The sequence below is a fragment of the Bufo bufo genome, chromosome 6 (assembly GCF_905171765.1).
Source record: "Bufo bufo chromosome 6, aBufBuf1.1, whole genome shotgun sequence".
Lineage (NCBI taxonomy): Eukaryota > Metazoa > Chordata > Amphibia > Anura > Bufonidae > Bufo > Bufo bufo.
This window is the reverse complement of record NC_053394.1, coordinates 108074669-108099953: the sequence shown is the minus strand read 5'-3', so window position 1 is coordinate 108099953 and position 25285 is coordinate 108074669. Positions and strand designations below refer to the sequence as shown.

General features: G+C 45.9%; 1 protein-coding gene across 1 annotated transcript in view; it reads left to right on the top strand.

Annotated features, from left to right (window-relative positions):
• Window positions 1-25285, top strand: part of SLCO4A1 (solute carrier organic anion transporter family member 4A1) — a 108563-nt gene that overhangs the window by 60504 nt on the left and 22774 nt on the right. The window contains exons 6-7 of the mRNA XM_040437762.1: window positions 8915-9069; window positions 19592-19787. Of these exons, the coding sequence (XP_040293696.1) occupies window positions 8915-9069; window positions 19592-19787 (351 nt within the window). The remainder of the gene's footprint in view (window positions 1-8914; window positions 9070-19591; window positions 19788-25285) is intronic.

The window sequence follows — 25285 nt, the reverse complement described above, 5'->3', positions numbered from 1 at the left end:
AATCTGCTGCCGGAAAACAATGATTTAGGTGACCGCACCAACGATCCTATTATCTGATGAACGAGGGTAATCGACGTTACCGTTACTCCATCAGATTATCGCTAACGAGCATTTGTACAAACCCCTGTTAGGGATAATCTTCCCGAACATCGGACAGTGTAAAGTGGCCTTAAGGGTGAAATCCGCACTAAAAATCTGCAGAAACAATTGACATGCTGCGGAAAATCTTGTTCAGCAGGTCAATTTCCGCCAGGAAAATATATGAAAAGCGTACATGAAATTTGTCAACTTTCATTCACTTTGCTGGCATAGTATTACGCTGCAGTGGTTCCCCAGGAAAATCCACAAGGAAAACCCGCATGTAATCGTCAACACGTGCGGGTAGCCTATGTCCACAAGTGAGTGAATGCTGCGGACTTCTCATGCAGCGTTGTACGGTACCAGCAAAGTGAAGGTCTTAATATCATCCACTTGCTGCATGAAAAAACGCTGCGCCACATATTCACTGCAAATTTCACTATCCTCAGCCATTTCTGCATGTTATATTTGTTATTTGTTTGTGGGCTTTGCTGCAGAACCGCTGCAAAAAACACAGCTGACTTCTCCACTGTATTTTCAGTCTTGTTTGGACATAGCTCTGCAAATATTATGATTTGAGTTAGGCCTCTTGCACATGAACGTGGGCTTCCCATTGCCGTATTGCGGCCCGCATTTGCGGAGTGCTTCCATGGGGTTTCGTCCCGTACTTCCATTCCGCAAAAAGATAGAACATGTCCTATCTTTTTGCGGAAAGGGCAGATCCGCTGCAGCTGCCCCGCGGTCGGTGTTCGTGCAGGGTGCACGCGTTTGTGTGCAGGAGGCCTTACTTTTATTCTCCGTTTTCAAGATCCATGCTTGCTGTTAGTGAATGGAAATAAGTGTTTGGGATCATTTATTAAACAGAAATACACCTAAATTAGGCGTATTTCTGGCGCAGATTGTGGCGCAAAGGTCCTTTGTGCTGCAATCTGTGACTCCTCCCCGCTCACGCCAGGTCTAAAAAAGGGGCGGGTAAGGGGATGGGTCGGCAAGCTGTTTTAGGCATAGAAAATCATCTAAATGTAAGACAACAAGGAAGCTGTCTTACATTTAGAAGTGGCGGTGGATCCGCCGAAGTTAAGGAGAGGCTTGCGACAGTGCATGGCTTTATTAGGACCGGTGTCTAAATCGCCATTCTTAATAAATGTGACCTTTTATGTTCACAGGATGAAAACCTGTCTGGATTATAGCCAACTGATTTGATGCACTGGAACAAGTCATTCATTTGTGTCATGCCGCATCCTTGGAGCAGAGTCTTGTTCTCCGGATAGGAGAGGACTTCTGATTGGAACAAATTGACACAATCGAACGACTTGTTATAAGGCTAGTTACAATATGTTCACAGGGTCAGGTTTCCTGATGCAGTTTTGGGAGCCCAAACCAGGCATGAATTCAAAAAAAGAGAAGTCGTATCTGTCCTTTATGCTTTCTCTCCTTTTATGATCCACTCCTGATTTTGGCGTCCAAAACTGCATGCCGAATCCTGACCTTGTGGACATAGGTGATGTTCACACAAGAGATTTTACAGCGTAATTTTGGCGCTGAGATTCTGCCGAAAAACAACGTCTCTTCTCAGCGTGGCTTTAAGCCACCGCTCCTCGATCCTCTGCACTGCTTCCCACTGAAATGAATAGGAGGCAGAAAGAATGCAGCTGACGGTGGGTTTTCAGCCCGCCAAAATTCCGCTATAAAATCCGTAGTGTGAACATCCCCCTAGACATGACAAGTTTTCAGCCCTAGAAATGAAACAATGATTCCCTTACGTCCTACCAGCAGCACAGACAGGGTTAACTGCCCTCTGTGGACTGGTAGGAACGGCGGAATTTTTAATGAGCCCAAGAACCAATAATAAAGTTCCCACTCCCTCAAAAGGAGGGAACTACCCCCCAGCCACCGTGTTTTTTTCTGTCCTTTAGACAGGTGGACTGGCGTGTAGCTCCCCCCTCCCTTTTCTCTTGTTGGGGGAGCAAAGATTTGGGGATATGGCATAGATCTTTCCCCTTGTATTTACTTATCTTTGGGGCTTTGCGATTGCCCTTTTTTCTTCTGGCCCCTCCTCCCCTCTCAAGCACTAACCTGCTTTTTCCTTGCCTGCTCGGGATCTCCTGCGAGTCCTGTCCCCTCGTCGATCTCTAGTTGCGGGCGCCGGCTGAGGGATTCCGGCGGCGCCGCAACGTCACCTCTGTGTGGCTCCTTCTCGCCAGCAGCTATGCGCTGCCGGCGCTCACTCCTAGCAGGGGGGGGAGGGGGGGGATTAGATAACCTTTTGGATATAGATTTTCTGTTAGGCAGGGATATTATTAAATCCCCTGTTTTCAATGGGGAAGGACAACCCCGGGGGAAAAAAAAAAAAAGAAGGGGAGAATAGGAGGGAAAGTAGGCGGCTGCTTCAGCTTTGGCTCATTTGCCTGCAATAGTTCCGCCCTAGGGCGGACCCTTACGCCTCCTTATAAGCCCTCAGTTGCCTTTACTCAGTCTCTGGTTGTGCAGCTATTTAAGCAAGCCTCCAGAGCCCTATTGCCTGAGAGAGAATTTCTCTAGTTCTCCTTGTGATACTTAAACCTCGGAGCCTCGTTCCAGTTGGTGGGCTTATTCTTAAGGTGGTGCTTTGTCTTCTTATTGCTGAATAAGATTTTAATCCTCCTCTTTCTTTTTCGCAGTCATGTCTTCTCCGCGAGACTCTGACCAGCGGAAATCCACCGCCAAACGCAAGCACTTGGCATGTTTCGACTGTAATACCCCCCTAGACGACAACTGCCCGTATTCAAGATGTGACAGCTGCCGTTCCCGTACCACCAGTGAGCCCACGATGCAGGAAATGTATCAGTGGGCTTGGTGTTATGTGGATGACTCAATCAAGGGGGTAGTCAAGCTGTTGAATGAGAGGTTGCCGTGACCCTCCCAAACCCCTATGGAGGTCACCGCACCAAGCGAGAGACCCGCTGTCTTTTCTGTGGGCTCATCATCCTCTGACGAGGAGGAAGTAACCTCATGTTTTTTTCCCTCCAGAAAGTCCATCAGGTCGGGGGACCAGGATGTTGATGTTGGGGAGTCCTCCGATCCCGCCGGTCGGGCACAGCGTGTCTTTAAGGCGGATGAGACCCTCCGTTTAGTCATGTGTATTGAATGGAAAAAAACGGAGAAAGGACCAGTCCTGACTCGCAAATTCAAGATGATGTTCCCAATGGCGAAACCCCTGATGGAATCATGGGGTTCCATTCCCAGGGTTGACATGGCCATAGCCAAGTTGTCTAGACGCACTCTGGTGCCTGCAGATGATGGGTCGAGTCCGCAAGACCCTCTTGATAGAAGGGCGGAGTGCACACTAAGAAGAGGCTATTCAGCCGCTGCAGCTTCAGCATCTGCTGCCATAGCAGCATCCGAAGTGTCGTCCTTCTTGAGGAATAAGCTGAATCAGATCCAGACTGACATGGATCAGAGTGTATCCCGTGATGACATCCTGGCTGTGTTTAAAACAGTGAATCTGGCTATGGACTTTCTATGTGATACTATGCAAGTACAGCTAAAGCTCGCAGCCAAGACCATGGGCTTAGTCTCTGCAGCTCGTAAACCGTTATGGCTGAAGCCGTGGAAGGCAGATAATGCCTCAAAATATAATTTGTGTGGGCTTCCGTTTGAGCCCGATCGGCTTTTCGGTTCCGAGCTGGACAAGATTATGGAGGGCCTCTCCGATAAAAAGGGCAAGAGTCTTCCTCAACAGCCCTTTCGAGGTCGCTCCAGTCAGCATCGGGGGGGCAGACAGGGCCAGCAGTCTACTTCCCGTAGAAACTGGGGGGGGCAGCGAAGACCTTCGAGGCGCCCCCGCAGACCCACTAAGGAGGCCAATCCCTCCTGACTGCGGGCCTCCCAGAGGCTCTTGGTTTCCCCCTGCTGTCCCTGCCGTTACGCCTCTGGCTTTTCCCGTACCCTCTCCCCAGATCCCCGTGGGGGGGCGTCTTTCCCATTTCAAGGAGGTTTGGACCCATGAGATTGCAGATCACTGGGTTCTAAGCATCGTTTCCTCCGGGTACCTTATAGATCTCGTCTCTCTCCCCCAAGAAAGATTTGTTATCAATCGAGGCTTTCAGCCTGTCAAACAGAGGATTTTAGAATCCTACATCCAGGACTATATTTCAAAGGGGGCTCTGGAGGAAGTTACGGCAGGGGAGCAGGGCCTAGGGATCTATTCTCCAGTGTTCCTGGTTCCCAAGAAAACAGGCGATCTCCGGATGATAATCGATTTGAGAGATCTCAATCGATTCATAAGAAGGCCAAGGTTTCGTATGGAAACCATAAGGTCAGTCAGCCACATCCTCAGACTTGGAGATGTGATGGCCACTCTGGATCTCAGGGATGCTTACCTCCATATTCCGATCCATCCCGTCTCTGGGAAATACCTCAGGATCGCGGTCCAGATTTCCGGGGTTCTCATGCATTTTCAGTTTGCCGCCCTTCCCTTTGGAATCTCATCCGCCCCCCTTATCTTCACCAAGGTGGTGGTAGCAGTGGTGGCAGCACTGAGACTTCAAGGACTGACCATTGTCCCTGGGCCACCATACCAGTTCTGACCCACCATCTTCATCTGGCAATTTACTTTCTGCTCCGCCTAGGGTGAATCATCAACTGGCAGAAATCGAATGTGAGCCCTTCGACTTCAATACAATATCTAGGTTTCATAATCGACTCTGTGGAGATGTCCCTTCAGTTGACACCAGAGAGGAAGTCCCGGGTACAAGACCTAGCAAGATTCTTATCGGTACCACGACGAGTATCCATTCGGACTCTCATGAAGATGCTGGGGCTCATGTCAGCGGCTGCGGACGCAGTCCCTTGGGCATTATGGCACCTCCGCCCTTTTCAAACAGAACTTTTGAAAAGGTGGGACGGCAGCCCTACGGGGCTAGATTCCCTATACTCTCTATCCTCCCAAACTCGGAACTCCCTGAGATGGTGGTTCCATCTCCCTCCAGGGAAGTCTATGACCCAACCATCTTGGCTCATATTGACTACAGATGCGTCCCTAGTAGGCTGGGGCGCTCATCTAGACGGTTTCACAGTTCGGGGAACGTGGTCTCCCATGGAGTGGCCTCTCTCCTCCAATCTCCGCGAGATGCGAGCTATCCGGCTAGCCCTCCTTCACTTCGCCCCTCAGATCCGGGGCAAAGCGGTGAAAGTACAGTCAGACAATATGACTGCAGTTCTTTACATAAACAAACAGGGGGGTACGAGATCCCTACCCCTTCTTTCAGAGATCGGGGTAATTCTACGGTGGGCAGAGTTGAACCTATACCATCTATCTGCCACCCACATTCGAGGGTCCCTCAACATGATTGCAGATCGTCTAAGTCGCGGATTACCGACCATGGAGTGGTCTCTGCATCCGGAGATCTTCAAGCAGATAGTCCTCAGATGGGGATTACCGGAGGTGGATTTCATGGCAACCAGGTTCAACGCCAAGGTACAGAGGTTCTGCTCTCTATACAGGGAGGACAGCCCCCTGGCGATAGATGCTCTGTCGATACCGTGGAGGTTCAGGATGGCTTACAGGAGTCGTCCCAGAAGATTGGAAATTAGCAAATGTTGTGCCCATTCACAAGAAAGGTAGTAGGGAGGAATCGGGCAACTATAGGCCAGTAAGCCTGACATCAATAGTGGGGAAATTAATGGAAACCATACTTAAGGAGAGGATTGTGGACCATCTAAAATCCCATGGATTGAAAGATGAAAAACAGCATGGGTTTACTTCAGGGAGATCATGTCAAACTAATCTTATTGATTTTTTCGATTGGGTGACTAAAATAATAGATGGAGGAGGTGCAGTAGACATCGCTTATCTAGACTTTAGTAAGGCTTTTGATACTGTCCCACATAGAAAGCTTATCAATAAAGTGCAGTCTTTGGGCTTGGACTCCCATATTGTTGAATGGATTAGGCAGTGGCTGAGGGACAGGCAACAGAGGGTTGTAGTCAATGGAGTATATTCAGACCAAGGTCTTGTTACCAGTGGGGTACCTCAGGGATCTGTTCTGGGACCCATATTGTTTAATATCTTTATCAGCGAAATTGCAGAAGGCCTCGATGGTAAGGTGTGTCTTTTTGCTGATGACACAAAGATTTGTAACAGGGTTGATGTTCCTGGAGGGATACACCAAATGGAAAAGGACTTAGGAAAACTAGAGGAATGGTCAAAAATATGGCAACTAAAATTTAATGTGGATAAGTGCAAGATAATGCACCTGGGACGTAAAAACCCAAGAGCAAAATATAAAATCAGTGATACAGTCCTAACCTCAGTATCTGAGGAAAGGGATTTAGGGGTCATTATTTCAGAAGACTTAAAGGCAGGCAGACAATGTCATAGAGCAGCAGGAAATGCTAGCAGAATGCTTGGGTGTATAGGGAGAGGAATTACCAGTAGAAAGAGGGAGGTGCTCATGCCGCTCTACAGAGCACTAGTGAGACCTCATTTGGAGTATTGTGCTCAGTACTGGAGACCATATCTCCAGAAGGATATTGATACTTTGGAGAGAGTTCAGAGAAGAGCTACTAAACTGGTACATGGATTGCAGGATAAAACTTACCAGGAAAGATTAAAGGACCTTAACATGTATAGCTTGGAAGAAAGACGAGACAGAGGGGATATGATAGAAACTTTTAAATACATAAAGAGAATCAACAAGGTAAAAGAGGAGAGAATATTCAAAAGAAGAAAAACTGCTACAAGAGGACATAGTTTTAAATTAGAGGGGCAAAGGTTTAAAAGTAATATCAGGAAGTATTACTTTACTGAGAGAGTAGTGGATGCATGGAATAGCCTTCCTGCAGAAGTGGTAGCTGCAAATACAGTGGAGGAATTTAAGCATGCATGGGATAGGCATAAGGCCATCCTTCATATAAGATAGGGCCAGGGGCTATCCATAGTATTTAGTATATTGGGCAGACTGGATGGGCCAAATGGTTCTTATCTGCCGACACATTCTATGTTTCTATGTTACATCTTCCCTCCTTTTTCCATGATACCGAGGGTATTGCTGAAAATCCGTCAGGATCGGGCCTCGGTAATAGCCATCATTCCGTTCTGGCCCAAGAGATCCTGGTTTACCAAGCTCATTCAGATGAGTTGGGGACAATACCGGAGACTCCCCCCGGAGCAGACCCTGGTGTCGTGGGACACACATCTCTGCCCAGATCTGCACAGATTCAACCTGACAGCCTGGAGGTTGATCAGTCCCTTCACAGAGTAGAAGGGCTCTCTGAGGCGGTCCTGAGAACGTTATCACATTCAAGAGCGGAGTCCACTAAGAAGGCCTACTCCAGAGTGATGAGAATCTTCACCTCTTGGTGTGATTCCAACCAGGTGGCGTCTGCAGATCCGCCTCTTTCCGCCATACTACAATTCCTTCAGGATGGACTAGACAAGGGCCTAGCTCCGGCCACTTTGAAGGTTCAGGTTTTTGCCATCTCAGCCTGTCTAAACAAGCCATATTCTCGGGATCCGCTCATCAAACGCTTCCTTAAAGGAGCCGAGAGATTGAAGCCTACAATACTGAGACCCATTCCTCAGTGGGATCTTTCAGTAGTGCTCAATGGGTTAGCATCTCTTCCCTTTGAGCCATTGGAGGAGGCCGGTTTTTAGTTTGTCACCTTAAAGACAGTTTTTTTTGCTAGCTGTCACCTCAGCTAAGAGGGTTTCGGAGTTACAAGCCTTCTCGGCTCTGCATCCATATATCACCTTTTTGCAGGATCGGGTCCTCTTAAGGTTCTTACCCTACTTCAGACCTAAGGTTTTATCCTTTCAGAATGTTAACCAGGTAATTTCTTTACCAGTTTTATTTTCTTCCGCCTCCTCCGATGTTCCTGTCAGACATCCTTTGGACATATCGAGATGCCTTCAGACCTATGTGGATAGGTCCAAGGAGTTCAGGATTGATGAGAATCTCTTCATCCTGTTTGCCGGTAAATCTAAAGGCCGCAAAGCGTCTTAAGTTCCCATAGTCGCTGGATCAGAGAAGCCATTAGAGAGTCCTTTCTGTCTCAATCTCTGGACCCTCCGGAGTTTGTTAGGGCCCATTCTACTAGGGCCGTTTCAACTTCTGTGGCGGAAAGAAATCATCTTCCCTTAGAGTTAATCTGTAAATCGGTTTCCTGGAGCTCCGAATCGACCTTTGTCTCGCACTACAGACTTGGTGCTAAGTTTGCGGAGTTTTCGGCCTTTGGGCAGACTATTCTTAATGCTGCCAGGCAGGAAGGCCCTCCCTAGGGGTTTCTTCTTGTTATATCCCCGTCTGTGCTGCTGGTAGGACGTAAGGGAATCGTTAATTTCTAACGATAATTTGTTTTCCCTTAGTCCTAACAGCAGCACACAAATTTCCCACCCTAAGTACGTATGCTTGCTGAAAACACGGTGGCTGGGGGGTAGTTCCCTCCTTTTGAGGGAGTGGGAACTTTATTATTGGTTCTTGGGCTCATTAAAAATTCCGCCGGTCCTACCAGTCCACAGGGGGCAGTTAACCCCGTCTGTGCTGGTGTTAGGACTAAGGGAAAACAAATTATCGTTAGAAATTAACCATTACATTCACTGACAGAACGTAGGCATCCTGATAATGGAAAATAATAGTAATACCAGTATATGCTATGCGGTCTAGGGTCCCAGAGGTAGAACCCAAACCTATCAGACATTATGGCATATACTCAGGATACAATGGTTACCCCAGGCGCAGTGGGGCTTGATTTAAACCGGTCTTTGTTGGATTCATCAGACTAGACAAGAACACTGCTTGCTTTGGAGGGAGCATACATGGATCCCCTCTAAATGGACTGTTGTTTTACCTCATAGGTCAATTCTGCTGCTTCTGAAAAACCCTACGTTTATTTTCCTGTGCTTAGCTGGTGCAACTGAAGCTACTCTCATCACTGGAGTGTCGACATTTGGGCCAAAGTTTTTAGAGTCTCAGTTTAGTTTGAGCGCATCGGAAGCTGCTACATTTTTTGGTAAGTTGGACCCTTGTCTTGGGATCAAGTAAAGATCATGCCCCCTGGATTATTATTTATTTGAATTTATTTCACTAAATTTCTTAATGAAATATAAAGCAAGCAATAAACTATGATAAGCAATCACTAAATAATTATCACTAAAAATATCGGCAGCTGTTAAAGAGGACCTTTCACCACTCCTGACATGCCTGTTTTAATAGCTTCATGCGTTCCCCATGTAATAAAAATTCTGGAGCATCTATTCTTATGTCTCTATGTCTTGCCATTCCTTTATTATTTCTACTAGAAGTTATGAATGAATTGCTAGCAGTCTGCAGTAAGGGTACAGAGGGGTGGTAACAAGTTGGGGGGGGGGGGGGTCCCTGCACAGTCTGAAAATGGCAGCACCTATTAGATAGAGTGAGTCTGTGCAGGTACACCCCCCCCCCAACTGGTTACCTCCCCTCTGTACCCTTACTGCAGACTGCTAGCAATTAATTCATAACTTCTAGTAGAAATACCAGAGAAATGGCACAACATACAGACATAAGAATAGATGCTCCAGAATTGTTAGTACTTGGGGAAAGCATGAAGCTATTAAAACAGGCATGTCAGGAGCGGTGACAGGTCCTCTTTAAGTAATGTAGTTAACTAAAATAACTAATTCAGGGGGACAGGATCTTCACGTGATCCCACCTATGAACACTATGGCGTGAGAAATCGGAGTTCTAAATCTCCATTGTGCTGCGGTAATTCTTCTTAAGAGAAGTCATCAGACTCTTAACCCATATTCTAAGAGAGGAAACCACATTACAGGCGCCACAGCGGAAACCAGTGGATGGAAATATCACTACAGAGGAGCAGAGCTGAGCTGTAAAAGAAGATGCAGTGGATTATGTATTTTACTTCACTACATTTCACAACACCTGACAATATTTTTAGTGATAATGATTGATGTACATAGCTTATTGCTTGTTTTATATTCTATTAAGAAATTTACTGAAATAAATAGTCCAGGCGGACAAATCCGTTTTATCAAAACTGGTGTAAATTAGAACTGGCTAAATCAGATTCGACCTGTCAGAGCTCCTTTGCAAACTGAGAGATGGAATCTGGTTGCTACTTTATACCAGTTTTGATAAATCTCCCTCACAATGTTTAGCCTGTCAATGTCATTTTTATTCTAAGCATGGGGTCAGAACTTTTTATTGTACTAACTCAATCAAAATACCTGCTGCACGATGCGTTCCTATTGCAATAAGGTGAGGCACCCATGAGTTCCACTACTATGCTAAATACACTGGGGGTCATTTACCAAGGGACTTACGACTATTTTAGTTGTAAAAAAAAAAGTGCCTTCTTTGACTGGCCGTGCAACAGTATTTATCCAGTTTTACGTTGTGTGCGACGGGGATGGAGCGAGGGCCGGCCCCGGGAAATTTACTAACATTTACTCCTAAAAACAGGCATAAATGTTGCGAAAAACTACTGCAACAATAAGCTGGAGTAGTTTTTACAAGTGCACGACCAGAAGCACTTCTAAATTCATAGGTTAGCCAAATCATATGACAGCGTAGGGGAGAAGCTAAGACCGGTATATAACGCTGGTCTCTTAGTAAATGACCCCCACTATATTAAAGGGTGTCACCAGACTACCTTCACACATTGCAGATTATATGCATTTTTGTCTGCACAGAAGAACCGCAGCGTATTGAGCACCAGCAAAGTGACAAATCTCATGTACACTTTGGGTATTTTTCCCATGCAGACATTTACCTGCTGTGCGGATTTTGAAATCCGCAGCATATCAATTGTTTGTGTGGATTTCATTGCAATATGTGTCGCAAGACTTTTCGTCGCAGTATTGTCGCGCAACATTTTTGGTAATGATAGTCAATGGTGTCACACTGCGACATGCTACAACTGCAACATGACAGTCGCTCAAAAATCCAACTTGGATGGGTTTTTGTGCGACTGTGCTGTTGCAATCGCAGCATGTAGCAGTGCGACACCATTGACTATCATTGCAAAAAATGCTGCATCATCGTGTAGCCCTAGCTTCAGACTAGGCGTACTTGCATTAGTCTGACCTCTAGTGGTTCTTTTACAGTATGGCAGGTTCATATTAATACTTGTCTTATTAGTTTGCCCCTGAACAAAATTGTGCAAATGAGCGGAATAAAGTCACAATTCTATGTCTTTCAATGTAAAAAATTGCGCAAGTTCCCCCTCAAAACAGATAAGCCTGGTCAGGAGTGCAGTAGAAATAAGACTGTTTATGCGTCTAATTCAGGCGCAAATAAAGACGCACCTAAGTAACATAGTATATAAGGCCGAAAAAAGACATTTGTCCATCCAGTCCTGCAAGTTGATCCAGAGGGAGACAAAAAAAAAACTGTGAAGTAGAAGCCAATTTTCCCCACTTTAAGGGAAACAAATCCCTTCCTTACTCCAATCAGGCAATTAGAATAACTCCCTGGATCAGCGACCCCTCTCTAGTAGTTATAACCTGTAATATTATTATGCTCCAGAAATACATCCAGGCCCCTCTTGAACTCTTTTAGTGAACTCACCATCACCACCTCCTCAGGCAGAGAGTTCCATAGTCTCACTGCTCTTACCGTAAAGAATCCTTTTCTATGTTTGTGTACAAACCTTCTTTCCTCCAGACGCAGAGGATGTCCCCTCGTCACAGTCACAGTCCTGGGGATAAATAGATGATGGGATAGAACTCTGTACTGACCCCTGATATATTTATACATAGTTATTAGATCTCCCCTCAGTCGTCTTTTTTCTAACGTGAATAACCCTAATTTTAATAATCTTTCAGGGTACTGTAGTTGCCCCCATTCCAGTTATTACTTTAGTTTCCCTCCTCTGGACCCTCTCCAGCTCTGCTATGTCTGCCTTGTTCACTGGAGCCCAGAACTGTACACAGTACTCCATGTGTGGTCTGACTAGTGATTTGTAAAGTGGTAGGACTATGTTCTCATCACGGGCATCTATGCCCCTTTTGATGCAACCCATTATCCTATTAGCCTTGGCAGAAGCTGCCAGACAATGGTTTTTACAGCTTAGTTTGCTGTTCTCTAAAATTCCTAGATTCTTTTCCATGTCAGTGTTACCCAGTGTTTTACCATTTAGTATGTACGGGTGACTTGCATTATTCCTTCCCATGTGCATAACTTTACATTTGTCAGTGTTAAACCTCATCTGCCACTTATCTGCCCAAGCCTCCAATCTATCCAGATCCATCTGTAGCAGTATACTGTCCTCTTCAGTGTTAATTACTTTACACCGTTTAGTGTCATCTGCAAAAATAAATATTTTACTATGCAAGCCTTCTACAAGATCATTAATAAATATATTGAAGAGAATAGGGCCCAATACCGACCCCTGAGGTACTCCACTAGTGACAATGACCCAATCTGAGTGTGTACCGTTAATAACCACCCTCTGTTTTCTATCACTGAGCCAGTTACTTACCCACATACAGACATTTTGCTTTGGAGAAGTCCAGATATACGACATCCATTGATTTGCCGCTGTCAAGTCTAGAACTTACCTCCTCATAGAAACTGATTAAATTAGTTTGACATGACCGATCCCTTATGAAGCCATGCTGATATGGCGTTATTTGCTTATTTTCATTGAAGTACTCCAAGATAGCATCTCTTAGAAAACCTTCAAACTGTTTACCCACACAGATGTTAAACTTACCGGCCTTCAGTTTCCGGGCTCTGTTTTTGGACTTTTTTTGAATATTGGCACCACATGCTATGCGCCAATCCTGTGGGACATTCCCTGTCAGTATAGAGTCCTTAAATATCAGAAAAAAGGGTCTGGTTATGACATTACTTAATTCTCTTAGCATATGGGGGTGTATGCCATCCAGTCCTGGAAATTTGTCTATTTTAATCTTTTTAAAACGCCGCTGTACTTCTTCCTGGGTCAGACAAGGCACTTTTAATGGGGAATTAACTTTTACATTCTGGATTTCATCTTACAGTTTATTTTCCTCAGTGAATACAGTGGAGAAATTTTTTTTTAATAGCTTTGCTTTCTCCTCATCGCTCTCTTCAACTCCCCCCTCATTTCTCTGTAGAGGGCCGACACCTTCAGATTTATACTTTTTTCCATTTATATAATTGAAAAACATTTTAGGGTTAGTTTTGCTCTCTTTGGAAATTAATCTCTCGGTCTCTAGTTTGGTTGCTTTTATTTGTTTTTTACATATTCAATTTTTTTCTTTATAGTTCTTCAGTGCTTCCTCGCTACCCTACTGTTTTAGTGATTTAAATGCTTTCTTTTTGTCATTTATTTCTTTCTTTACAGTTCTATTTATCCACATCCCATTTTGTGGCTGTATTTTTTTTATTTTTGAGGACTTTGTCCCAGTTAGTTAGGCCTATGGCCTCTCTTAGTTGGCTAAATTTTGCTTTTTTGAAGTTTGGTATTTTTGTTCCTCCCTGAAGAAACACTCTTTTGAATGATAATTGGAAGGTTATTACGTTATGGTCACTATTTCCCAGGTTTCCCCCAACCTGCACGTCTGTTCTTCTGTCAGGTCTATTGGTTAGTACTAAGTCCAGTATGGCCGTCCCTCTTGTCGGGTCCTGAACCAGTTGGGAAAGGTAATTGTCTTTGGTTATGATAATTGGAAGGTAATTACTTTATGGTCACTATTTCCCAGGTGTCCCCTGACCTGCACATCTATTGTTGTGTCATGTCATTTGGTTAATACTAAGTCCAGTATGACCGTCCCTCTAGTCGGGTCCTGAACCAGTTGGGAAAGGTAATTGTCTTTGGTTATTGCCAAGAATCTGTTTCCTTTATGAGATATACAAGTTTCAGTTTCCCAGTCTATATCTGGGTAGTTGAAGTCCCTTTTTCACACTAAGACAGATGAGTCGGTAGACGTTCCTCAATAATAATATATTCACAGCCTGATGAACGTTTAAAAATTAACAAAACAAAACCTTTATTAGAGTTCGTTTAAAAGGGGGCAAAAAGCCTATATGTCACAGTCTGTGACCATCAGGCAACCAGTCTCAAAAGTGCACAGAGAAGAGTAATAAATAAATCCTCTGTGCAATTGAGGGACTGGGCTAAAGATCTGGCTTGCTGGCTAGTAATTGCCAATAATATGCAAGTCAGAAATTGGAGCACGGTACACCGTGTGAAATGGACGCTAGTGTGTTTCTGGCCTATATTGCTGCTGATTGTATATACCAGGTGTGGTTATAAAGCCTAGTTCATAAGTCGCATGATGCTACAGTCCAGCAGGTCGCGCTGTCTCTGCATAAGTGAAGCCTCTATGGACATATGTATACACTTTAATGTAGTGCAGTGTTCAGACCTGCCTATTTTTATATATATATATAGCTTGCGGCCAGGATAAGAAGTCTCAGCCCCACACCTGCAGCCAGTATATTGGACTACACACAATCGCTCTCAGCCAGTGTATTTTGGCTCAAATCACACAGCTAAAGCCAGTATATTTTGGCTCCATCCATACACAGCATTCACACTAAGGCTTCAGGGTAACGTATTGTATCAAGTACAGCCCTGCCTAGAGAGCCGTGCTCTAATGATTAACAGCAGCTCAACGCGTTTCCACGTGACAAGTGGTTGTCACGTATCATCAGGAGCTTATGTGCCTATGTCAGGACTACATGCCGCACTGTAGTGTGCTATGGCTCTGGCGCTGTAGTGGCCGCGCGCGGCCAGAAGAACGCCGACCTCATATGGCCAAAGCCCCGCCTATCGGGAGGGGCGTGCCGGTAACTCAGCCAATCAGAATTAAGGGCGGACTGCATAGTTCCGTCCTCTGACCGGAGGAAGCCGCAATAGTTCCTGCCCCTCTCGGCAAGTATAGTGTAGTTGAAGTCCCCCATAATAACCACCTCATTATGATTTGCCGCCTCATCTATCTCGTTTAGTAGCAGATTTTCTGTGGACTCTGGTATATTAGGTTGTTTATAATAAACTCCTATTAGTAATTTATTATTGTTTTTGCCTCCATGTATTTCTACCCACAGTAACTCCACATGTTCATGTCCCTCACTTATATCTTCCCGGAGTGTGGGCTTTAGACAGGACTTTACATAAAGGCAGACGCCTCCCCCACTCCGGTTTTGGGGTTCTTTTTTAAACAGACTGTAACCCTGTACATTAACCGCCCAGTCATAGCTATCATCCAGCCATGTCTCAGTTATTCCCACTATGTCATAGTTCTCCTCACACATTACTAATTCCAGTTCCCCAGTTTTATTAGTAAGGCTCCTGGCATTAGTATACATACATTTATGAGGTTTATGTATATTTTCTACCCTACACTTTTCCTTCTGAACTGTTCTAGTCCCTCCTTCCATTTCTCCTCCATTCCCATTACCTTGCCCCCGGTCTCTATCTGCACTATCTTGACTCCTACCAGCGCCTAGATCACATCTTTATGTCCAACCACTACCTGCCCTTGTTACGGGAAGCGAAAATTGGCAACATTTCAGTGTCAGATCATGCCCCTGTTAGCGTTCTGGTCAATCTATGTAACCTCCCACCCAGAGCTCGATCTTGGAGGTTAAACGAGACCTTATTGGAGGACGAGGCCCATAGATCCCATATTAACCATAGATTGGCTGAATTCTTTCAGGAGAATGATAATGACCAGGTCTCAATGCCCATCTTATGGGAAGCCCACAAGGGTGTCATCAGGGGGGAACTGATTAGTATTGGGACTAGAGTTAAAAAATTGAGAACGCAAAAGATGAACTCCCTGTTAGAACAAATTAAGTCGTTTTAGACTCTACATAAGAAATCGCAAACTCCTGATGTACAGGAAAAATTAAAGAGCTTGCGTTTGCAACTAAAGGACCTCCTCAACATTAAGTCGGCACGTATCTTGCAGTCTCTACGCTTTAAATATTATATGCATGGGAATAAAGGGTCTAAGGTGATGTCTAATCTGCTGAGGGCACAGCGAGACAGGGCCTTCATACCTGCAATAAAAGCTAAAGATGGGACCAGACTGCTTAACACCCCTGCTATAGCCCGGGAGTTCTGCAATTTCTATGCTTCTCTTTATAACCTGAACCAGGGCATTGTCCAATATAGGCAGTTGCAGACAAGGATAGATGATTTTCTGAGCTCGGTTAAAATCCCCACATTATCGGAATCCGACAAAGTTAGGCTACTTAGTCCGTTCACAACGGAGGAGGTAGAGCAAGTACTTCAAACCATACCTGTGGGTAAGAGCCCTGGCCCAGATGGGTTCCCCATCTCATATTATAAGAAATTTAAAGACATCCTGCTTCCACACTTTGTGCGTGTTTGCAATGCCCTGTTGGATGGTGGCCCCATTCTTTCTCAGGCACAGACCGCCCATATAACCATCATTCCTAAGGAAGAGAAGGATGCAGAGATTTGCGGGAGCTATAGGCTCAACACAGATTTAAAGTGGTGGGCCAAGTTGCTTAACCATCGCATAGCAGGTCTGCTTCTCATTGGAGAGGAGCAGGCGGGGTTTGTGCCTGGGAGGGTGGGGAGACATAATATAAGCAGGGTTCTACATGCTGTGTTTTATGCAAAACAGAATCGAACCCCTCTTGTGCTGTTGGGGACAGATGCTGAGAAGGAGTTTGACAGGGTTAGCTGGCAATACATGCACAGCACCCTGCTGGCGTTTGGATTTCCAAAGAGTATGTCTCTGCGATTTTCGCTATGTACTCTGGTCCATCAGCGAGAATCATGGTTAATGGGGCCCTGTCGGACGCCTTCTCCATAAAAAACGGCACAAGGCAAGGGTGCCCCATTTCCCCTACACTTTTCATTCTCACTTTAGAAACTCTGCTGCTGAAATTTAAGGAGTCGCCCTGCATTAAGGGCTTGCGAGAAGGGAATTTCACTCACACGATGGCTGCGTTTGCAGATGATCTGCTGCTAATGATAACCAACCCGATAGAGGCCCTTCCCACGGTACTGGGAATATTTGACCAGTTCAGTGTAGTGTCAAATTTTAAGATAAATTATGACAAATCAGAGGCGCTGGGAATTGCACTTGACCCGGGATTGGAGAGTAGGGTGAAAGCTATGCCCCCTTTTAAGTGGCCTGAAAGTGCCATCAAATACCTGGGAGTGAATGTCCCCAGTAACCCTAACCTCCTCTTTCGGCTAAACTTCCCCCCTTTGCTTGATAAGATTCAGGGATTTCTAGCAAGGAGCTCATCTTCACTAATCTCATGGTTAGGCAGAAAGAATACACTTGCCACCTATGTTCTGCCCCAACTCCTCTATCTGCTGCGTTCGCTGCCCTTGGTTCCGCCAGACGGCTATCTGCGTAAGCTGAAGACGACCTTTAGTAAATATTTATGGGGTGGCAAGAGGGCTAGACTCTCCTTTGCTTTATTGACTAGACAGAGGAAAAGAGGGATTTCACTTCCTGAGGTGGACCTGTATGTCCAAGCTATACAGCTTGAGAGGTGACTGTCATTGGTAAGGCCACCTCCCTTTCCCATGCATGTAGATCTGGAACGAGCGTTATTGGGGTACCAAGGAGAGCGATCGTTGTGACTTCCCAAGACTAAGACAGACAAGGTAATTTTTGTGAGTGGTCTCACAAAATGCACTATTAACATGTGCGGTAGATCTCAGGCTCTGAATATGCGGGACGGCCGCCTCACTCCTCTGGCCCCTCTTCATATCTTGCCACTGATTATGAATGGCAAATTATCAGAGGGATCTGCTCTGTGGCGAGAGGTCTCAAGGCTCAAAGTTGGGGACTTGGCCCGTATTTCTACATCGGAGGATTACCTTTCTGCCCTAACAGGGACATCAAACTGTATAGGCACTTTCCTACAAAAAGGGGAATTCGAGGTGATGTGCCACAAGTTCAAACGCTCACAGCTTCTGCCACTACCTGATCCCACTTGGTTGGAAAACTATGTCATGCTGCCCAAGTTGCCGCAAAAATGTCTCTCCTTAATATATAAGCAATTGTTGACAGTGAGGGATCAGACTGCCCCGCTGTATATCTCTGCGTGGGAAAATGAGCTCAATATACAGTTAGATGATAAGGAGAAACTACAGGTACTGGCCAACTCACACAGTTTTTCGAGGTGTGTTAAAGTGCAAGAAAACTCCCTTAAGATCCTAACCAGGTGGTACTGGACCCCTGTCTTTCTACACAGTATAGGGGTGCTCTCAACAGATAGATGCTGGAGATGTCTCGACGGCACAGGGAGCATTTCCCACATCTGGTGGTCCTGTTTGAAATTGAGGGCTTTCTGGCGGGAGGTGGAATCTCTATAAACCAGATTTGCTCAACACGCATTAAATTGTCGGCTTCACTTGTTCTGTTATGGCTACCATGTAACACTCTGACCCCTAATAGACATAGCCTCCCAACTCATATGATCGACCCCCCCCACGATTGAGATGTGGCACGAGAGGCTGCAGGATATTTGCAGAATGGAGGAATTAGCAGGTTGGGAGAGTGGGAACAGAGTGGGCTATCTGAGAACATGGAAACCGTGGCTAGATTATTGGAAACAAATGCATGACGGTTCTAATCAACCGAATCCCTCTGCGAGCTGAGAGAGGGCGCGTGGAATTACATCTCCCACTTTCTGAGTGGTAATGCATATAGGAGCCTTTTAAGTGTTTGTACCTCAGTGGGTTCATACTGCCATTCATACCATCCACGATCTAATTGGTGATCATATACCCAGGCTTGTGGTAAAGAAGGAGGCGACATAAGTTGTGTTGTTTTTGAATTGTTATTTAACCATTTATTGTAGGTTTCATGGACTCTGAGTCTAAGTTAATTATATTTCAATTCTGTCATGTGATATTTGACTCATGATTGCCGAGCTTATGCTCCTACCACTGAGTCATACATACTGTAACACATGTATCTACATGCTACCGGTCCATGCCAAGTAATTGATCAGATTTGAGTTTATTGTATTAATGCTTCATTTGAATACACACACAAAACAACTTTAAAATTAGTCTCAAAATAAGACTTAGACAAACAAGGTGCAAATGCCTTCTAAACAGGCGCAAAATCAGTTGATAAATGAGACTTAAAAATAAGACAGTCTGAAAACCAACATTATAGTAAATGTTCTCCATTGAGGTGAAAGGCAAAGTGAGGTTGAGTATCGTAACCCTGTGTACGGCTCCATGGAAGGAACTGTTGGTTCTTTATTTTGTGACTAAGCAGCTCAGCGTACAGCACATCCTTTACAGGATCCTCCACCTCCCCAAAACACTCCGAAGACAAGAAAATTACCTCGACGGCAGAAATCATCTAGAAAGGTAGACAACCCAAATCATAGAAAATTAAATATGCTACTTTCAGTCCTGTAAAAGGAACACTCCAGTTATGCTAACTGTGTTATGCTAAGTGAAGGGCGGGGCATGAAAAAATCAATAGAGAGAGACTCCCTGTTCATGCTCCACACCTCCAAGCCCTACATCTGTCTACCGTATCTCTCTCTGGTCTTAAATTGATTCTTCCTTTTTCTTCTCTTTTGCACAGGGTTTCTAGTGGTCCCTGCCGGGGGCGGAGGAACCTTCCTTGGCGGGTTTATAGTCAATAAATTGAAACTTCACTGCTCAGGAGTTATCCGATTTTGTATCCTATGTACTCTTCTAAGTTTGATGTCAATTTTCATATTCCTGCTCAGCTGCCCCAATATGCCTATGGCTGGCGTGACTGCACCCTACGCTGAAAGGTAGGGGCATTACTATTATCCAGGCAGGGGTGGTTTTATACAAAATAGGGCCCTGGGCAGCAAATCAAGTAGAGCCAGGCACTAACCATTTGGACACTTATTGGGCAGACTAGATGAGCCAAATGGTTCTGCCGACACATTCTATGTTTCTATGTTTCTATTGCCATACAGTGCTACATAATACTGCCACTGAGCACTCAAGTAATACTGCTATTAAAAAAAAGCCTAACTAATACAGTACATCCATACATTATTCAAACAATATCACCATATGGAGCTTACATAACACTTGCATATTTTTCCTACACAATAATATCATTCACTGTCCACATATTACTACCCTACAAAGTCAAAATAGTGAAAAGGTTAAAGGGGTTCTCTGATTTTTTTTTATTTTTTTAGGAAATCCTGTAGTCTTATCACCTGAGGATGAAGATTGTTTCCTCAGTACTTACCCATCTGTCCTGCCACCAATGCTTCTGTCTCTGCTGCTCTCAGACTGGCTGTGGACTTTACCACTCAGATCCCAACTGGATATGTTCCCAAGTCTTTCTGTTCAGCTCCAGTCGGGACTTAAGTGGATGAGCCCTCAGCCAGTCTGAGAGCAGCAGAGACAGCAGCATTCATCTGATGGGTAAGTTCTAAGGAAATTATATTTCGTCCACAGGTGAAAATATTCTAGGACAGGCATTCTCAACCTGCGGCCCTCCAGCTGTTTCAAAACTACAACTCCCATCATTCCCTGACAGCCTACAGCTATCATCCGACAGAAGGGCATCGTGGGAGTTGTAGTTTTACAACAGCTGGAGGGCTGCAGGTTGAGCATCCCTGTTCTAGGATATTCTTAAAAGACCAGAGAACCGCTTTAATAGTAAAGCCCCTGGAAAGTCAATGGATTATCAGTAAGGCCTTTGGTGGTCCAGGGAAGGCAAGCTTGTATGCTCAGGTCTCACACATTGCTTTTCAGGGTCCAGTCCCTTTGAAGGATACAAATGCCCAAAAAGGATCCTATCTGGGTATAGGTGTATTAAACAATACTCACAAAGCAGCAGCCTAAATAGGCCAACTACCCAACTTGACCCAGATATATTAAGCTATATTAAAATATAACTTTTATTGACATAATATTAAAATTCAACTAACCAAAGAGATAATAAAAATAGCCAATGGCTGTGTCCCTAACTCGCTCTTATTACATACTGTATATGAGTAGTTTAATGGTGGCAGGGCTGTGCACACTCCCTGCACAACCACTTAAGTGATAACTAACAACTCAACTTACGGACAGTTAATTCACTGGCTCACTAGGAAGATGGATCACCCTAGATCACCCTGATCTGTCAATAATGAGCTGGGCGGCACTAGGAAACGGCAGTTGGGGCGCGGCTGGGCACAAATGCAGGAGAAAGACCGCCCCTTGGGCACAAAGGCAAGTGATTCACATATGAATATAAAGTTGATTTTACAGTGTTTGAAATGCGGACAGGGGGTACACTTATATGATTGGCATACACATCATAAGACCTATGACAGCATATGAATATCTAAATATGTTTATAGGGCCTGTCAGTGTCCCTTTAAGTCATTGTCAGTCTGAAGAATATGCCAGTGTTTCTTGAGAATTTGGTACACCTTGTGATGCTGAGCATCAAAGGTGCCTATGCATCTAATTGTTTTAGGTGCAGGGATGTCAGATTTCTGCTGCAATAAGTCTGAATGGTTCGTCATTTTTGCTCGGGCAAAAGCCTTAGGGTACTTTCACACTTGCGTTGTTTTTTTTCCGCCATAAAGTTCCGTCCTAGGGGCTCTATACCGGAAAAGAACTGATCAGTTTTATCCCCATGCATTCTAAATGGAGAGCAATCCGTTCAGGATGCATCAGGATCTCTTCAGTTCAGTCTTTTTGACTGATCAGGACAGAGATAAACCAGCCCAAAAAACTGAACACTTGCCTGAATGCCGGATTCCATAGGAATCAAAAAACCATAATGCCGGATCCGTCCTTCCGCAGACCGAAAAAAAGGTGAAAAAAATAAACGCCGGATCCATTTTTCCGGATGACACCGGAAAGACGGATCCGGCATTTCAATGCATTTGTAAGACGGATCAGGATCCTGATCAGTCTTACAAATGCCATCAGTTGGCATACGTTTTGATGGATCCTGATCAGTCTTACAAATGCCATCAGTTGGCATACGTTTTGATGGATCCGGCAGGCAGTTCCGTAGCTGGAACTGCCTGCCGGATCACTCTGCCGCAAGTGTGAAAGTAGCCTTATGCAAAGTTTTTTTTGGGTAGCACCTTTCACTAAATCTCTAAAATAAGTTATTACTCTCTATGAGGAAAGTATGCTCATCAGAGCCTATCAGAAGAAGGAGCGTCCGGCGGCCGCGGCGCACGTGAGTATAAGGCTGCTCACTAACATACCATGGCAGCCAGGACTTTAGTAGCGTGACTCCTGGCTGCCATGGTAACTGATTGGAGCCCCAGCATTACACTGCTGGGACTCCGATCGGAACTGCCCACTGCCACCAATGATGAGGGGGACCCTGTGGCCACTGCCACCAATGATTAATACTGGGGAGGGAGGGGTGGGTTTGAGTTACCAGAGGGGGCTGATAAGAGGGAGAGGCTGGGGGGCACATGAGAGGCTGGGGGGCACATGAGAGGCTGGGGGGCGGATCAGGGGCTGGTGGGCACATGAGAGGCTGGGGGCGGATCAGGGGCTGGGGGGCACATGAGAGGCTGGGGGGGCGGATCAGAGGCTGGGGGGCACATGAGAGGCTGGGGGGCAGATCAGAGGCTGGGGGGCGGATCAGAGGCTGGGGTGCACATGAGAGGCTGGCTGCCATGGTCAGCTCCCTGCTGTTGTGTGCACAAAGCACAGGGCAGCAGGGAGAGTGTAAAGTCCTATTCACCCTAATAGAGCTCTATTAGGCTACTTTCACACCTGCGTTCAGGTGTCCGCTCGTGAGCTCCGTTTGAAGGCGCTCACGAGCGGTCCCGAACGCAGCCGTCCAGCCCTGATGCATTCTCAATGGAGGCGGATCCACTGAGAATGCATCCGCCTGCCAGCGCTCAGCCTACGCTCCGCTCAGTGAGCGGACACCTGAACGCTGCTTGCAGCGTTCGGGTGTCCGCCTGGCCGTGTGCGGAGGCGAGCGGATCCGTCCAGACTTATAATGGAAGTCAATGGGGACGGATCCGTTTGAAGATGACACAGTATGGCTCAATTTTCAAACGGATCCGTCCCCCATTGACTTTCAATGTAAAGTCTGAACGGATCCGTTTGCATTATCATGAAACGTTCATGGTTATGCAAACGGATCCGTTCTGAACGGATGCAAGCGTTTGCATTATAGGAGCGGATCCGTCTGTGCAGACACCAGACGGATCCGCTCCTAACGCAAATGTGAAAGTAGCCTTAGGGTGAATATGACAAGGGTTCTAGCCCTTAAGGAGGCTAATAGTTATTAAATAAGAAGTAAAAAAAAAAAAAGTTTAAACACCCACCCCCCCCCCAATATAGAAAACAATATATCGCAATATATATCGCATATCGCACATGCTTAAAATTATATCGCAATATAGATTTTAGGCCATATCGCCCACCCCTAATTCAATTGTTCAACAAAATTGTGAAAGTGTTCTGTAGTGCCATCCCAAAGTATCAGTACATCACCAAAGATCAGCGGTTTGCAATATCTCCTGAACAAGGAAGAATACAGAGGCGGACATACTCATCCTGAGTATGGGAGGTCAGTCACATTGGTGGCAGCAGTGGTATTTGCTCTTCCTTGACTAAGGAGATATTCAAACCACCACCGGGAAACACTGCCCTCGTCATCGGATGAGAGGCCGTCGAGTCGTGAATTGAACAGCAGTACAACAAGCTTAAGAGGTCCACATTGAAGAAGTCGGGGAGCAAGCCCAAAAGCGCTATCATTGCCAAGCTAATGGAGGACGACCAGGTGAACCAGGTCCGTTCCAGGATGTCGGGGATGTCTGACTTCTAGAGAGAGGTGCAATGGCGTTTGGCCCTATATGGGACCAATTCCATGGCAGATGTGATCTCCACTGTACTGGCCGAGACCACCAGGATGAGGGTGGCTGAACTGCAGCAGCAGTCCGGGGGAGCATCCCCAACCCCGGCCTCCATCATCACGGACAAAAAGAAATTGCCCTATACTGCCTTCAAGACCTTTGCAGAGGGGGACGGGGACATTGATTTCCTCCAGGATTTTGAGAGACAATGCGTCCTGCAGGACATTGCCACTACAGACTGGGTCACTATCCTGGCAAGTAAGTTAACAGGGCGGGCGGCCGAAGCGTTCCGGGTCATGGCCGACGAAGACTGTACAATCTATGAGAGAGTGAAGGAACAGCTGCTTGCCCGCTATGCCTTAACCCCTGAAGCATATCGAGTCAAGTTCAGGAGCCTGCGAAAGGGGGACAAGGACACTTACATGGAGTGGGGGCACCGGCTATATCATGCAGTAAAAAGCTGAATTCAAGGCTGTCAGGTGACCACCATAGAGCAGGTCAAACAGCTCCTATTATTGGAGCAGTTTTATAAATATACTTTGCCAGAGGTCCGGGATCGGGGACCACTGACCCTGGCGGAGGCTACGAAACTCGCAGATGAGTTCCATGATGTCCGGAGAAGCGCCACAGCCCCAGGCCCACCCCAAGTCGCTCCTGTGCCGATACCAGCAAGATGCATCGCAGTAGCGTAGCCCCGCAGAATTGGGCCAAGATGCTATGGCTGTAACCAAATTGGGCATATTCATGACTATTATCCCCAGAAACTGAATCATCAGCCGCCTGCTCGACTCAGCCCCAATCTAGCCCCGGCCACTACCTGAAAAGAGAACCAAACCACGAAACATCCACTCCTGCCGCATGGAGAGAAACCGCCCCCGCAGATGAGGACTTCTGGACGCTACACAAAGTCAAACCCTTGCAAGCAGCCACTATGGACAACCGACGGCATTACCAGCAGGTGGTTCGCAACAATGGCCGATTGGCTCAAGGTCTCCGGGATACAGGAGCCATGCTCGCGCTGATCCAGCCACATTTAATTCCCAACCTGGCAAAGACCGGTCATTCTGTGGCCATAGTAGTAGCCGGAGGACATGTATACCACATTTCCACAGCCAGAGTACATCTCGACTGTGATGCTGGAGCCCGGGATATGGAGATCAGGCTAATGAAAGATTTACCTGCAGATTTTCTCCTGGGTAATGATTTGGGACTCCTCACCTCCACCTTTGCTCCAGTAGCCAGAGAGTAAATAAACCCTGTTATCACCCACCAACAGGTTCGAGAAGCTCCTCCACCACACTCTGAGGGGATCCCGATAATACCTACTAACCTCGACTGTGACTTACCCCCTCGTTGCGCTAGGACTCGCCCGCATACTTTGAGAGGGAGACCTTAGAGGATGAAACATTAGCAACTGAAAGGATTTGGACCTTTCTGGACCTCTACGACAACCT